Source organism: Salmo trutta, chromosome 4 (assembly GCF_901001165.1).
Source record: "Salmo trutta chromosome 4, fSalTru1.1, whole genome shotgun sequence".
Taxonomy (NCBI): Eukaryota; Metazoa; Chordata; class Actinopteri; order Salmoniformes; family Salmonidae; genus Salmo; species Salmo trutta.
In genome coordinates this window covers 44,820,793-44,834,982 of record NC_042960.1, presented here as the reverse complement: position 1 = coordinate 44,834,982, position 14,190 = coordinate 44,820,793, and the positions used below count along the sequence as shown (strand labels likewise).

The following is a 14,190-nucleotide window of genomic DNA, read 5'->3' as shown; positions in this document are numbered from 1 at the left end:
CCCCAGCTCCCTGACATGGAGCCTAAGGAGTACAAGCCTGGCCCTATCGGTAAAGAACGCTCCCTCCGTAACCGCAAGGCTAAGGACATCCACGGGGGGGAGGGAGAGGGTCTGGATGGGGGGATAGTACCAGGAGGAGGGGCCAGCAGAGCAGTGGACTCCAGCCCCACCAACACCGACACCTCTGTTCCTGAGCTGGGGGGTGACATCGAGGGGATGATCACCATAGCCTCTGCAGAGTATGCCAGCAGTTCCAAGGTGAGAGGGGATGGGGTTGGTTGGTTGAAATGGTATACCCGATATGGCAACCAGTCTATCCACCTCAAAACTCTGCTTTAAATAGGAATGTACAGGTAACTGCCAAAATAAAGGAACAGAACAGCTTCAATGCACCTTGACAGATTCTACAAGTGTCTGGACCTCTATAGGAGGAATGTGACACCATTCTTCCTCGAGAATTTCCATAATTTGGTGTTTTGTTGATGGTGGTGGAAAATGCTGTCTCAGGCACCACTCCAGAATTTCCCATAAGTGTTCAGTTGGGTTGTGAGATCTGGTGACCGAGGCATATGGTTTTCATGTTTATCAAACCATTCAGTGACCACTCGTGCCCTGTGTATGGGGGCTTTGTCATCCTATGGGGGCATAATTACCGTAGCCAAAATAACATCCTGCCCAGCATTTGTATACATGATGGGATCTTGATTGCTTAACCAGTGTGGAAGCACCTGCTTTCAATATACCGTATATCTCTCAAATAATCAAGTGTTTCCATTATTTTGGCAGTTACCTGTGTTCCAGTCGTTACGATTATATTGACGAAATACTGTTTCTCACCCCGTCAGGAGTCAGTGACTGACTACACCACCCCTTCGTCGTCTCTGGCTGACAGCGTTCCTACTGGAGGGAGTAAGATGGAGGAGAGCCTGGTAGCCAACGTGCCCCTGCCCCACTCTCTGCCTCTCCCTCGTAGAGAGGCGCTACAGCAGAGCTCCAGCCTCAGTACTGTCTCTCCTGCTAGCGTTGACCTCACACTGAAGGTAATGTTACGAAACCCGTAACTAGCCTACGGATAATGTTGCACTCCCTAGGGGTCCACGGCCTAGTTACTAGGGATTTGACAAATGTAAAAATGTTATTAACTTTTAAACCTCAAAAAAATTTATTGTTTAAAGGATATCATAAAATGCCGTAATTCAGACATGCTCCTGCGTGTGATTGCTATGGGGAAATGCAGTTCAGTCTGCTGCAGTCCTGGCAACCCACCAGACGGCGCTCACCTTACTGCTGTCCCTCACCAACTCAGCAACGATGGTATTAATGTTGTTTTAGGGTCTCTGTTGTGTGCTTCTCCATGTCCTCAGTTGTCAGTACATGGGACTTCATGTCCCACTTCTCATCAATGTGATGGCTCGTTGCAGTGATGTATGACAACGTGTTCATAGACGTCCAACCATCTGTAAATAATCAAAATAGTAACCTCCCATATCTTCTACATGAGCTAGTGGGGGTTTATATGCTTGGTCTCATATCGGGACTAGTGGGGGTTTATATGCTTGGTCTCATATCGGGACTAGTGAGGTTTATATGCTTGGTCTCATATCGGGACTAGTGGGGGTTTATATGCTTGGTCTCATATCGGGACTAGTGGGGTTTATATGCTTGGTCTCATATCGGGACTAGTGGGGGTTTATATGCTTGGTCTCATATCGGGACTAGTGGGGGTTTATATGCTTGGCCTCATATCGGGACTAGTGGGGGTTTATATGCTTGGCCTCATATCGGGACTAGTGGGGGTTTATATGCTTGGCCTCATATCGGGACTAGTGGGGGTTTATATGCTTGGCCTCATATCGGGACTAGTGGGGGTTTATATGCTTGGCCACACTATGAACGTCTAAACTAGATAGAAAGTATGTCGAAATTACAATGGACCTATATTTCCAAAAAACTGCTCTTTTTCATGCCGGCAAATAGTTTTTGACAAATCAGTCCTAAAAAAAAAATGTGTGGCCCTCCAATTAATTTCAAAATCCCGATGTGGCGCTCGAGCCAAAAAGTTTCCCCACTGATCTGAGATCGACTTACGTTTCAGTCATGGAAAACAGAGGAAACATTGAACCACACCTCAGACGGAAGGTCTTCTAAGTAATTAATTTAACCTCTTTGTTTAGATGGAGTCAGCTCGTAAAGCGTGGGAGAACTCCCCCAGCCTGGTAGAGAAGAGCCCTCCTGTCACCTCTTCTCCCATCACCTCCTGCACGTCCTCCTCCTACTCCTCCTTCTCCTCTGCCTCCATGCCTCAGATACCAGTGGCTTCCGTTACGCCAAGCACCTCTCTGACAGGTACTGTATTTATTTGTCTGTCCGATTTAATGCTTTTTATACAATGCTTTTACACAAGTGTTTGTTACATTAATACTTTTTTAAACAAAAATATTTTTCCGTCTAATAAATGGATTGGTGGGCAACATCACCCGCATAAACTGCAACAGCAGCCGGGTGTATTGACATCTCCCCCCCCCCCCCCCCCCCCCCAGGTGCTGGGACCTACACCACGTCCTCTCTGAGCACTAAGACCACCACGGCCTCTGACCCCCCCAACATCTGCAAGGTGAAACCCCAGCAGCTGCAGACTGGATCCATGAGCGGGACCAGCTTCTCCCAGCTGGGCTGTGTGGCCCCCTTGCTGCCCCAGCAGCAACAGACTCCACAGGTCTACGTCTCCCAGTCTGCAGCAGGTGAGACCTCCAACACATCTCAAGCTTTTATGCACTTAGGTAAAAACCTTGGCCCTAGTCATTACCTCTAACTAGGTGACCTTACCAGGAGAATTGCGTACCTAGTTAGTTAGAGTAGCAGATACTACTAAACCTGAATGAAAACAGTTCTGTTGAATGGGTATGGAGGCTTATTAGCTTTTATGATGAGACAGCCATTTAGTGTTGTGCTCCTCTCTTGTCGTATCGGTGACTGCTGAGTGACCCTCCCGTTGGTATGCTAGCTATAGAACTGACTACAGTGCAGTACAGTAGGCCCCATAGGGAGGTCAGCTATTAGCGTCTATCAGAGAGCGAGCTGAGCCCACAGGAACAGAGAAAGGTCAATGCATTCACAATCCTTATGTGATCTGAGATGGAGACCGCTGTGCTATTACTGAAGGTAATGCTAGTGATTCAAATGTTCTCTGGACACACAATAGTCATGCATTTGTCAGGATCGTGGTGAGTTTGTGAATTTAGGAGTTGTGATCCCTTTTTCTCTCTCTCCCTGATTCTTTTCTCTCTCTCATTCTCTCTCTCTCTCTCGTTCTCTCTCTCATTTTCTCTCTCTCTCTCTCGTTCTCTCTCGTTCTGTCTCTGTGGGTTCTGCAGCCCAGATTCCAGCGTTCTACATGGACACCAGTCACCTGTTTAGCAACCCCCGCCTGGCACCTCCCTCTCTGGCACAGCAGCAAGGCTACCAGCCTAGACTCTCACAGGTAAACACTACAAGGATCTCTTTAATTTGTCTTAAAGCTTAAACTGCCTTTATGTAGCCGTACTCTCCCCTTATAAAAACCTTATTCTTCCCTTGTGAAGCCTTATAAGGCCTTATTTTCTCCCCTCCAGCAGGCAGCGGTGCAGCAGATTCCAATCCCCATCTATGCTCCCCTGCAGGGCCAGCACCAACACACACACACTCACCAGGCCCAGCTAGGCCTCAGCACCGGACCTCCCGTCTCCCAGCCACAGGACCTCTTCAGCTCCTCACTGCAGCCTTACAGGTAACACACACACTCACTATGATATGTGGCAGGATATGTTGATGTTTGTGTATTTATCCAACAATGCTGTTTGGGTGATGTGTAGTCACTCTGACCGGTAAGAGGTTTGTGTGTTTGATCACACACTATTTCAACTCACTCCTCTGTCCTGTAGGTCTCAGCAGGCCTTTATGCAGAGCAGCCTGTCCCAGCCCAGCCCCATGATGTTATCAGGGCCGTCTCTCCACAGCTACCCCGGGGTTGGGGGCCCTGACCTGGGCAAGCCTCAGTCCAGCCTGGCCTACCAGCAGCCGTCCAACACACACATCCCCATCCTGTTTGAACCACAGCTCAACCAGCCCTCTGGCATGGTAGGATCCCAGCTGATAGATACACACCTACTGCAGGTATGGGATAAGGTACACACAATGTAGCAGCAACGTTCTTATAACTGTTGAGTGGGAGAACTCATGTTATCCTGGTAAATGCTTGAGTTCTATGTGACTATACAAGAGCTTTGTAAGGAATATTGTCTTAACAACCCTCCCCCTTTCCTCTCCAGCGTCAGGGGATGAGTCAGCATTCTAACCTGTACTCTGGGCAGGTGCAGCAACACGGACAGAGCAGTTACTATAGTAACACACAGTCTCCTAGCTCTGCCATGCAGCAGGTATACACATTATGTACACACTTTCAAACAGATGATTGTCAAAACAGACAAACAGAGCTAACTCACCTCTCTCCTCTCTAGGTGCAAGTCCCTCTGCCGGGCTCCCAGCTAGGTCTTCCTAACTATGGTTCTGGGGGTGGCCAACCCCTCCTGGCACTGCCCCCCACCCCTCCCCAGAATCAGCCCCCCAGCCTCAGCCGCCAGCCCCCCGTCTCCCAGCCCTACAGGGGTCCCTTCGGACCAGGACCCACACACAGCATGATGCAGCCTCCCTCCAGCAAGGTACACCAGGGAACCAATCAAAAGCTCTGCGTATGTGAGAGAGAGAAAGAAGCTTGTTTCTTGTCTTCAAGCCTTATTATATTGTAGCTGCCTGTGTTCTGTGTGAGCATTGTTTTGGTGAGATGCTAGCAGTACATGACGTAATGTGTGTCTGCTCTGTGTGTTTCTATCCAGATGTGTGAGATGGACCTGAAGCTGTTTGGCAGTGGGATGGACATGAAGCCTGGGACTCCTCCTCACAGCACTAGGAGCACTACCCCTACATCTAGTCCTTACAGGTAACACACTCTCTCTTTCTCTCTCTCTCACACACACTACCCCTATATCTAGTCCTTACAGGTAACATACACACACTACCCCTATATCTAGTCCTTACAGGTAACACACACACACTACCCCTATATCTAGTCCTTACAGGTAACACACACACTACCCCTATATCTAGTCCTTACAGGTAACACACACACACTACCCCTATATCTAGTCCTTACAGGTAACACACACACTACCCCTATATCTAGTCCTTACAGGTAACACACACACTACCCCTATATCTAGTCCTTACAGGTAACACACACACTACCCCTATATCTAGTCCTTACAGGTAACACACACACACTACCCCTATATCTAGTCCTTACAGGTAACACACACACACTACCCCTATATCTAGTCCTTACAGGTAACACACACACACTACCCCTATATCTAGTCCTTACAGGTAACACACACACACACTACCCCTATATCTAGTCCTTACAGGTAACACACACACTACCCCTACATCTAGTCCTTACAGGTAACACACACACTACCCCTACATCTAGTCCTTACAGGTAACACACACACTACCCCTATATCTAGTCCTTACAGGTAACACACACACACACTACCCCTATATCTAGTCCTTACAGGTAACATACACACTACCCCTATATCTAGTCCTTACAGGTAACACATACACACACTACCCCTATATCTAGTCCTTACAGGTAACACACACACACTACCCCTATATCTAGTCCTTACAGGTAACACACACACACTACCCCTATATCTAGTCCTTACAGGTAACACACACACACTACCCCTATATCTAGTCCTTACAGGTAACACACACACACTACCCCTATATCTAGTCCTTACAGGTAACACACACACACTACCCCTATATCTAGTCCTTACAGGTAACACACACACACTACCCCTATATCTAGTCCTTACAGGTAACACACACACTACCCCTATATATAGTCCTTACAGGTAACACACACACACTACTCCTATATCTAGTCCTTACAGGTAACACACACACTACCCCTATATCTAGTCCTTACAGGTAACACACACACTACCCCTACATCTAGTCCTTACAGGTAACACACACACACTACTCCTATGTCTAGTCCTTACAGGTAACACGCACACACTACTCCTACGTCTAGTCCTTACAGGTAACACACACACTACCCCTACATCTAGTCCTTACAGGTAACACGCACACACTACTCCTACGTCTAGTCCTTACCGGTAACTCTCACACACACACACACTACTCCTACTTTTAGTCCTTACAGGTAACACGCACACCTTCTACCTGTTTATGAGTGTGGCAAGAGCTGATATTTTGTTGTGTCTGGTCAGGGCCAGCTCTACATCTCCCAGCAGCCAGTCCAGTAAGATGAACAGCATGCTGTACCAGAAACAGTTCCAGCCCAGCTCTGCTGCCATGAGGGTCACACAGCACTTTCCTGGACAGTTCAACCCACAGGTAATACACACACACACACACACACACACACACACACACACACACACACACACACACACACACACACACACACACACACACACTGGAGAGGGATAGAACAGAGCCTAACACTGACCCTTTTTATTAGAAAGAAATCCAAGGAAAAAGTGTTCGACATTAACACTCTCCTTCTCTCCCTCCTTTTAGATTCTGTCTCAGCCCAACATGGTCTCTCCTCTGGTGCGCCCTCCCCCCCACACCCAACATGCTAACTCATTTGGTGGAGGGATGCAGCGTTCGCCAATGGGCCCACCACCCATGTCTCCCTCTCTGGGAGGAGGGCTGATGCCTCACCCCCGGCCGCTGCAGCAGCAGTTCCCCCAGCAGCACCTCTCCCACCCCCCCAGAGGGCCTCCTCCCCCCCTTGCACCTCGAGGCCCACCAGGTCCCAGAGGCAACCAGGCAGAGCAGGACCTCAAGGTATAGTACTGAAGGGTTATGGGTACTGTAGTGTATATGTCTTTGGTGAGCTCTACATGTGTGGTGATCTCTGTACAGCAGTGTTTCTCATCTTCGGCCCTTGAGTACCCCCAATGTGACACATTTTTGCTCTAGTCCTGCTTGCTGATTAGTTGACTGGTTGAACTAGAATGTGCCTGGTGTTGAAATCCTGATGTATCCTGAATGAATCCAACAGTACCACGTGATTGATTTGATAGCTGTATTAACTGGTTCATCTCCTGTCGGTTCCTCAGGCGAAGCAGCGAGCCGAGGTGCTCCAGTCAACTCATAAGTTCTTCTCAGAGCAGCAGCTCAAGGCTCCATCAGTCTCCAAACCCTCTCGTCTCGACCAGGGGGGAGGCAAACCCCCCCTCGACATCCTGCCCCCCAACCACCAGACCGTAGGAGTCGTGGAGCGCCCTGAGCCCGACAAATCCTCTCTGTCGGTGGGCAAGCCCATCCGGACCGGCCCTATCAAGCCCCAGGCCATCAAACCAGAGGAGGGGAAGTAGAGCCTCACACATTCTCCACAGAAGGAGAGATGGAGAAATAATCCAGCTGCTCCACTCATTCACACACATCACCCGTGCTGTTGTGGGAGAGGGGGAAGGAGAGAAAGGGAGGAGAGGTGGGGTGTATAAGTCTGAATGAGAGGGCTACTGTGTGTGCTCCGACCTCCCTCCTCTCTCTCCCCCTCTCCTTCTCTCCTGTCCTCCACTATTGGGGGTCTGTGTGTTTTCGGCGGAAGACAGCGACGTAAGCTGTACTTCAAATGTCTACCGCGATGGTAAAAAAAGAGGGAGTGAAAAGAGATGAGATCTGCTGCTGAGTTTGCCATTTTTATAGCTCTATGATTTCAGTTCCTTTCCTCTTCTCAGTTGAATCACATGAAGACAGGGCTCTTCTTTTTGTTAACAAAAGAATGTATCAATCTTTTGTTTTTGTAGTTGAACAATCAATCTTATTTAAAGCGATGTCTTTTAGTGAAGCACAGACACGTTCTATTCCTCTGCCTGTCCTCCCATCATTACTAACACAGAGCTATGTGAGTGTGTACAATCTCTGCATGATCACCACACACACCTTCCCCCTAGTGCTCAAAGGTTTCACCAATATTACTTAAAGAGAAACTATGAAGTAATTCAGTTTTTTTGTTTGTTTTCCTAGAGAGGAAATGTTAGATGCAGCAGTTGATTGCTTGATCGATTGATTTATTGATAAGTCTGCCTTCCCTCCTGCTTTCTGCTCTCATTTCTTTGCCTGACATGGTGATGTATGGGTGTGTGTGTGTGTTTTGTGTTTTGCGTGTTGCACACATGGGCAGGCTATTGCCCGGTTCTCTGTATCTTTAGCCAAAGGTTGAGCAGCGCAAAGATGTCACAGAGCCTTTCGAAATCCCTGTTGCTATGGCAGCAGAGTGGAAGGGGAGTTATTATGGGTTGTCGGTAAAACCTGAATCCAGTCTAGGGATAAGTCTCACACACTCCCCTCTTCCATTCCCCTCCCTGCCTCCCTCAAGAGTAAGGAGAGTAGAATACACCTATAATACACTCCACCACCACCGTTCACACACCCATCCTCGGTGTCTCTCATACACACACTTTACTGTAGGGCACCCTACCCTGCTGCTACTGACAGAAAGAGAGAGTGAGTACTGGTGCCCTTAGCCAGGACACACAGCAGGACAGGGCTAGAGAGTGGGGGAGGGTTTAATTTTAAAAACTGTAGAAACAGAAAATCATTGTGTGGCATTCTGTTAACCCTCACCAAGAGGAAAAGAGACTGACCGAGAGGGGGAGGAAGAGAACAACATGAGAAAAAATCCTCCGGAGTTGAACTGTAGTCTATGGTTCTGCTGTGTTCTGGGGCAGAAGGACAGGTGTTAGTGTGGAGAGGAGAGATCGTCCCTGTCTTCTCCTGTCTCTCCAGCTCACTCAGTCTCACTCAAGCCTACACCACTCACTCATCTCGGGTTTACCAAGGTGAGAAGGGTCCTTCAGAAATGTACAGTAGTATGCTCCCCTAGTGGGTAGGGGGCTATGGAGCCAGTTGCCCCACCCCACTCTAACCAGAACATGGAATGAGAATTGTGTAGGAGGGAGTGGTGGAGGGTGTGATCATGATGATAATTAGTTTAGTTTTTTTGTTTTACTTGTACAGGGGGTACATCGCTGTATTAAAATATGTACGGTCTTATTTACATTCTTGGTTTGGTTAAAGAAACTAATAAAATAATATGCTGTTAAAAAGTGAACCTGTGACTGGTAGTTTATTCTTCAGTCTTAACTCATAATTCAGTCCAAGAACCAACATGTAGTTGCAAATGGCACCACTAGATGTCAGTATCAAGATGTGCAAATCAAGATTAATACCGTAGGAGGGACAACGCAACATTTACCCACAGATGGGAGCCAGATGTCTCTCAGGATGTATAAATCTGAAGCATCTGTTTAGAACTTCCACTAGCCACCAAGTATAGTGAGGGGAAGTCCAGTGGCGGGAAGTTGGAGAAGAATGGAGCTAGATAAAACTTCCCGACATTCAACACATTTTCTCATCAATAGTTCCCAAAACTAAAGTTTTGTTAAGAACACTGCATAAAGTTTTGTAGACTTTACCCTTTGCCAAAGTTTCCCCCAAAAAATTGTTTAGGAATGCAAGGGCAATTTTTATTGTACGTGCGAACTTCACAGAGAAGGCATTCCCTAACGGAAATATGCAAATACATGCTAACAGGATCTCACTAGCTTGTGCTCGTCTCTGCCCACTATGCTTAATTTGCTACCATTAGAAACAACACCGATGAGATATTTTGGGATAGTTACCAGTATCTTTGAGTTACCTAAGATCAATGTGGACTGTTGTGACAACCGTATCTCATAGCGGCAGGTAGCCTAGTGGTTAGAGCGTTGGGCCAGTAACCGAAAGGTTGCTCGATCAAATCCCCGAGCTGACAAGGTAAAAATCTGTTGTTCTGCTCCTGAATAAGGCCATTAATCCACTTTTCTCCAGTAGGCCGTTGTATATAAGAATTTGTTCTTAACCAACTTGCCTAGTTAAATAAAGGTTAAATAAAAAATAGCCTAGACGTAACATAGTACATGTAAATCCGGGACACTCAAATTAGTTAATGTTACATTTGGTATGGTTACTTAAGGCAAAAACGAAAGGAGGATGGTTGGTTGTATAACGTGAATGCCTAGCAACCCAAAGGTTGCGTGTTCGACCCTTATCGTGGACAATTTTAGCTAATTAGCATGTTAGCTAACACCTAGTCTAGTTAACATTAGCCAACTAGCTCACATTAGCCACCTAGCCAACGTTAGCGACAACAAATTGGAATAAGTAACGTAACATACGTTTTTCAAATTTGTAACATTGTACGTTTCGCAAATTTACAACATTGCAATTCGTAACGTCATATGAATTCTGGTCATCCACAAATTAATACATATCATACGAACCGTAACATATCATACCGTGTCTGAGGAGTGGATTGGTTTTACGTACCGAATAATACGACATGCACTGAGACCAGGTTGGTTGAGGACTTCATCCTCTTTCTCAGGCAGAAACAACACTGCTCACATACACTTTCCATCCAGGGAGGGTGGAAACCCAGGGGCCAGGATTTAGTTGGAATGTGGATGATCTCAACTGTTTTTCCCCATTTCAGTCCTAATATTGCCTCATGTTGAAGTGATTCTCCAACAGTATGGACCTTGGACCCGGTTCATTCAGGAGTCCCTTTTACTGAAACATGAAGTTTATGAGAGAAAATGTTGGGTTAAACCAAAGCTTTTATTCATCACAATATTTTTGAAGCTGTCAATTAAAACTATTTTACTCAAAGGGCTCTGGACATAAGTAGTGCACTACGGAATAGGGTGTAATTTGAGAAAGCGCCATTGTAAGAGTCAGGTGTAAATTAGCAGCAGGCAGGGTGAGATCCGGTATGTTTGGAAGCCAACCCCAGAAAGAGGGGAAGTATTCAGGAGGCTAGGACAGACTGTCACCTCTACACCACATCAAACTCTCTCTGCACCCCCGGTGGGTTAACGATGAAGAGAACCCACGAAGAAGGGTAGTATCGCTCTCATTCCTCTACCTCCCTCCCTACAATTAAACACAACAGCGTTCCTCATTTCCTGATTCAGTGGAAATACTTCTGTCTCCTGTCCACCCACATCACGTGTATGTTTGGAGAGGTACCGGTAAACATGTTATTGATGATGTCTGCTTCTGAAGGGTGAGGCATGAGAAATCATGCCTCCTTCCTGATGAGGAACCAGCCACCAGACACACCAGTCTGGGCACTTACACATACCAGGAATGACTGTCTGGAGGGACATCCCATTCCCTGCTGTTAAACAGCTATGACAAAGATGAGTGATGATGATAACACCATGCGTTGATTCAGCTGTCAGCCAACAATAATTGAGAAAATGCTCCAGTGAAGTTAGTTACACAACATCTATCCAGGTACTGCTATGTGGAGGACATTCTAGGAATTGGGAGGGCAATGGCTTTCATGGAACTCTGTAAACATTACGAGCCTCAGCCCATAGAAATATCTCTGTGAGGAGGCTAGTAAAGGTAGAGAATCCTGCTAAACACATTGTAATCACTGGACTTATATTAGGCAGACCACGCAGACACATCCAGTCTATGTAAACATTTGTGTGTTTATGTGTGCGCACGTGCATGCTTGAGTGAGTGTGTCACATCTGCCTGTCTACATAAATACCTGAAATTAAAGTAACTGTCCAGCGTTTCCAGATTTCTCTGAAATATTACTTATTAATTACATTATGAGTGAAAAAGTTATCCATTTTTTTTAAAAATGTAAGTATATTAAAAAAACATTTTTCTTGAGTAAATTTCATATTGTGTGTCCTACTCAGAGCTGCTAGGCTGTGAGAGGACCTGTGAGTGCTCTAGCATCGGTCATAGCCTCACACACTGGGGCCATAACAGGGCTGGTGGGAGATAGGGGGGCTATCATGTTTCCCATGCCAATAAAGCCCATTGAATTGATAGGGGGGCTAGGGGTATAACACCACTGGGCTGGGGGAGGGGGGCTAGGTATATAACAGGGCTGAGGGGGAGATAGGAGGGCTAGTGATATAGTGCGCTTCAGAGAGATATGGCTTTGACCTCTGCTGACCTCCAGGTCAGGAGGAAATGTCCCAGTTATCTTGTAAAGACCATAGCCGACAGGTGAGGCCTTGGATATGAAGAAGGATCTCTCTCTCACACACACACACAGAGACAAACCGTACCTTTACACATTGACTTGGTATGGTTACCCATTGTATATAGCCTCGATGTTATTTTATTGGGTTACTATTTTTCCTTTAATTTATTTGGCACATTTTTCTTACCTACTTTTTAAAAAACTGCATAATTGGTTAATTAATAAGGGCTCGTAAGTAGGCATTTCACAGTAAGGTCTATACCTGTTGATTCAGCGCATGTGACAACTGAAAAGTTATAGGACCAACCATCTGGTGTTTGTTAGGAGTACCGAGGCCTCTACGACACAAAAAAAACAGCAGATCAGGAGCGATACATGACCCTTCACACGAAGGACAAGCCATTTGTCACTCTCTTTGGGCTGGGATAAAGACAAATACAGCTCCATCCAATCAATCAATCAAATGTATTTATAAAGCCCTTATTACATCAGCCGATGTCACAAAGTGCTGTACGGAAACCCAGCCAAATACCTCAAACAGCAAGCAATGCAGATGTAGAAGCACGGTGGCTAGGGAAAACTCCCTAGGAAGGCAGGAACCTTGGAAGAATACTAGAGAGGAACCAGGCTCTGAGGGGTGGCCAGTCCTCTTCTGGCTGTGCCGGGTGGAGATTATAACACTACATGGCCAAGATGTTCAAACGTTCATTGATGACCAGCAAGGTCAAATAATAATAATCACAGTTGTTGTAGAGGGTGCAACAGGTCAGCACCTCAGGAGTAAATGTCAGTTGGCTTTTCATAGCCGATCATTCAGAGTTTAGAGACAGCAGGTGCGGTAGAGAGAGAGACCATGTCCGGGACAAGGTAGCACGTCCGGTGAACAGGTCAGGGTTCCATAGCCGCAGGCAGAACAGTTGAAACTGGAGCAGCAACACAACCAGGTGGACTGGGAACAGCAAGGAGTCATCAGGCCAGGTAGTCCCGAGGCATGGTCCTAGGGCTCAGGTCCTCTGAGAGAAGAGAGAAAGAGAGAGTTAGAGGGAGCATACTTAAATTCACACAGAACACCAGATAAGACAGGAGAAATACTCCAGATATAACAGACTGATCCTAGCCCCCCGACACAAACTATTGCAGCATAAATACTGGTGGCTGAGACAGGAGGGGTCGGTTGACACTGTGGCCCCGTCCGACGATAGGGCCAACAAGGCAGGATATAACCCCAACCACTTTGCCAAAGCACCGCCCCCACACCACTAGAGGGATATCTTCGAACCACCAATTTACTACCCTGAGACAAGGCAGAGTATAGCCCACGAAGATCTCCCCCATGGCACGAACCCGAGGGGGGCGCCAACCCAGACAGGAAGATCACGTCAGTGACTCAACCCACTCCATGCACCCCTCCTAGGGACCGCATGGAAGAGCACCAGTAAGCCAGTGACTCAGCCCTCGTAATAGGGTTAGAGGCAGAGAATCCCAGTGGAGAGAGGGGAACCGGCCAGGCAGAGACAGCAAGGGCGCTGTCAGTGCCTTTCCGTTCACCTTCACACCCCTGGGCAAGACTACACTCAATCATAGGACCTACTGAAGAGATGAGTCTTCAATAAAGACTTAAAGGTCAAAACCGAGTCTGCGTCTCTCACATGGATAGGCAGACCATTCCATAAAAATGGAGCTCTATAGGAGAAAGCCCTGCCTCCTGCTGTTTGCTTAGAATTCTAGGGACAATAAGGAGGCCTGCGTCTTGTGACGTAGCGTATGTGTAGGTATGTACGGCAGGACCAAATCGGAAAGATAGGTAGGAGCAAGCCCATGTAATGCTTTGTAGGTTAGCAGTAAAACCTTGAAATCAGCCCTTGCCTTAACAGGAAGCCATTGTAGAGGGGCTAGCACTGGAGTAATATGATCACATTCTTGGTTCTAGTCAAGATTCTAGCAGCCGTGTTTAGCACTAACTGAAGTTTATTTAGTGCTTTACCCGGGTAGCCGGAAAGTAGAACATTACAGTAGTCTAATCTAGAAGTGACAAAAGTATGGAT

At 46.9% G+C, this 14,190-nt stretch overlaps 1 protein-coding gene across 6 annotated transcripts in view; it reads left to right on the top strand.

The window, feature by feature from the left end:
* Positions 1–9,202, top strand: part of LOC115192435 (protein PRRC2C) — a 44,578-nt gene extending 35,376 nt beyond the window's left edge. The window contains exons 20-32 of one of the 6 annotated variants that reach the window (XM_029750930.1): positions 7–258; positions 846–1,040; positions 2,175–2,346; positions 2,541–2,741; positions 3,375–3,481; positions 3,612–3,766; positions 3,921–4,152; positions 4,308–4,415; positions 4,497–4,697; positions 4,872–4,975; positions 6,342–6,468; positions 6,655–6,927; positions 7,203–9,202. In XM_029750930.1, the coding sequence (XP_029606790.1) occupies positions 7–258; positions 846–1,040; positions 2,175–2,346; positions 2,541–2,741; positions 3,375–3,481; positions 3,612–3,766; positions 3,921–4,152; positions 4,308–4,415; positions 4,497–4,697; positions 4,872–4,975; positions 6,342–6,468; positions 6,655–6,927; positions 7,203–7,460 (2,385 nt within the window). In that variant the 3' untranslated portion in view covers positions 7,461–9,202. Of the gene's footprint in view, positions 1–6; positions 259–845; positions 1,041–2,174; positions 2,347–2,540; positions 2,742–3,374; positions 3,482–3,581; positions 3,767–3,920; positions 4,165–4,307; positions 4,416–4,496; positions 4,698–4,871; positions 4,976–6,341; positions 6,469–6,654; positions 6,928–7,202 lie in introns of all 6 variants that reach the window. The other 5 variants (XM_029750929.1, XM_029750931.1, XM_029750927.1 and 2 more) reach the window with 5 other exon arrangements.
* Positions 9,203–14,190: the final 4,988 nt, after the last annotated feature.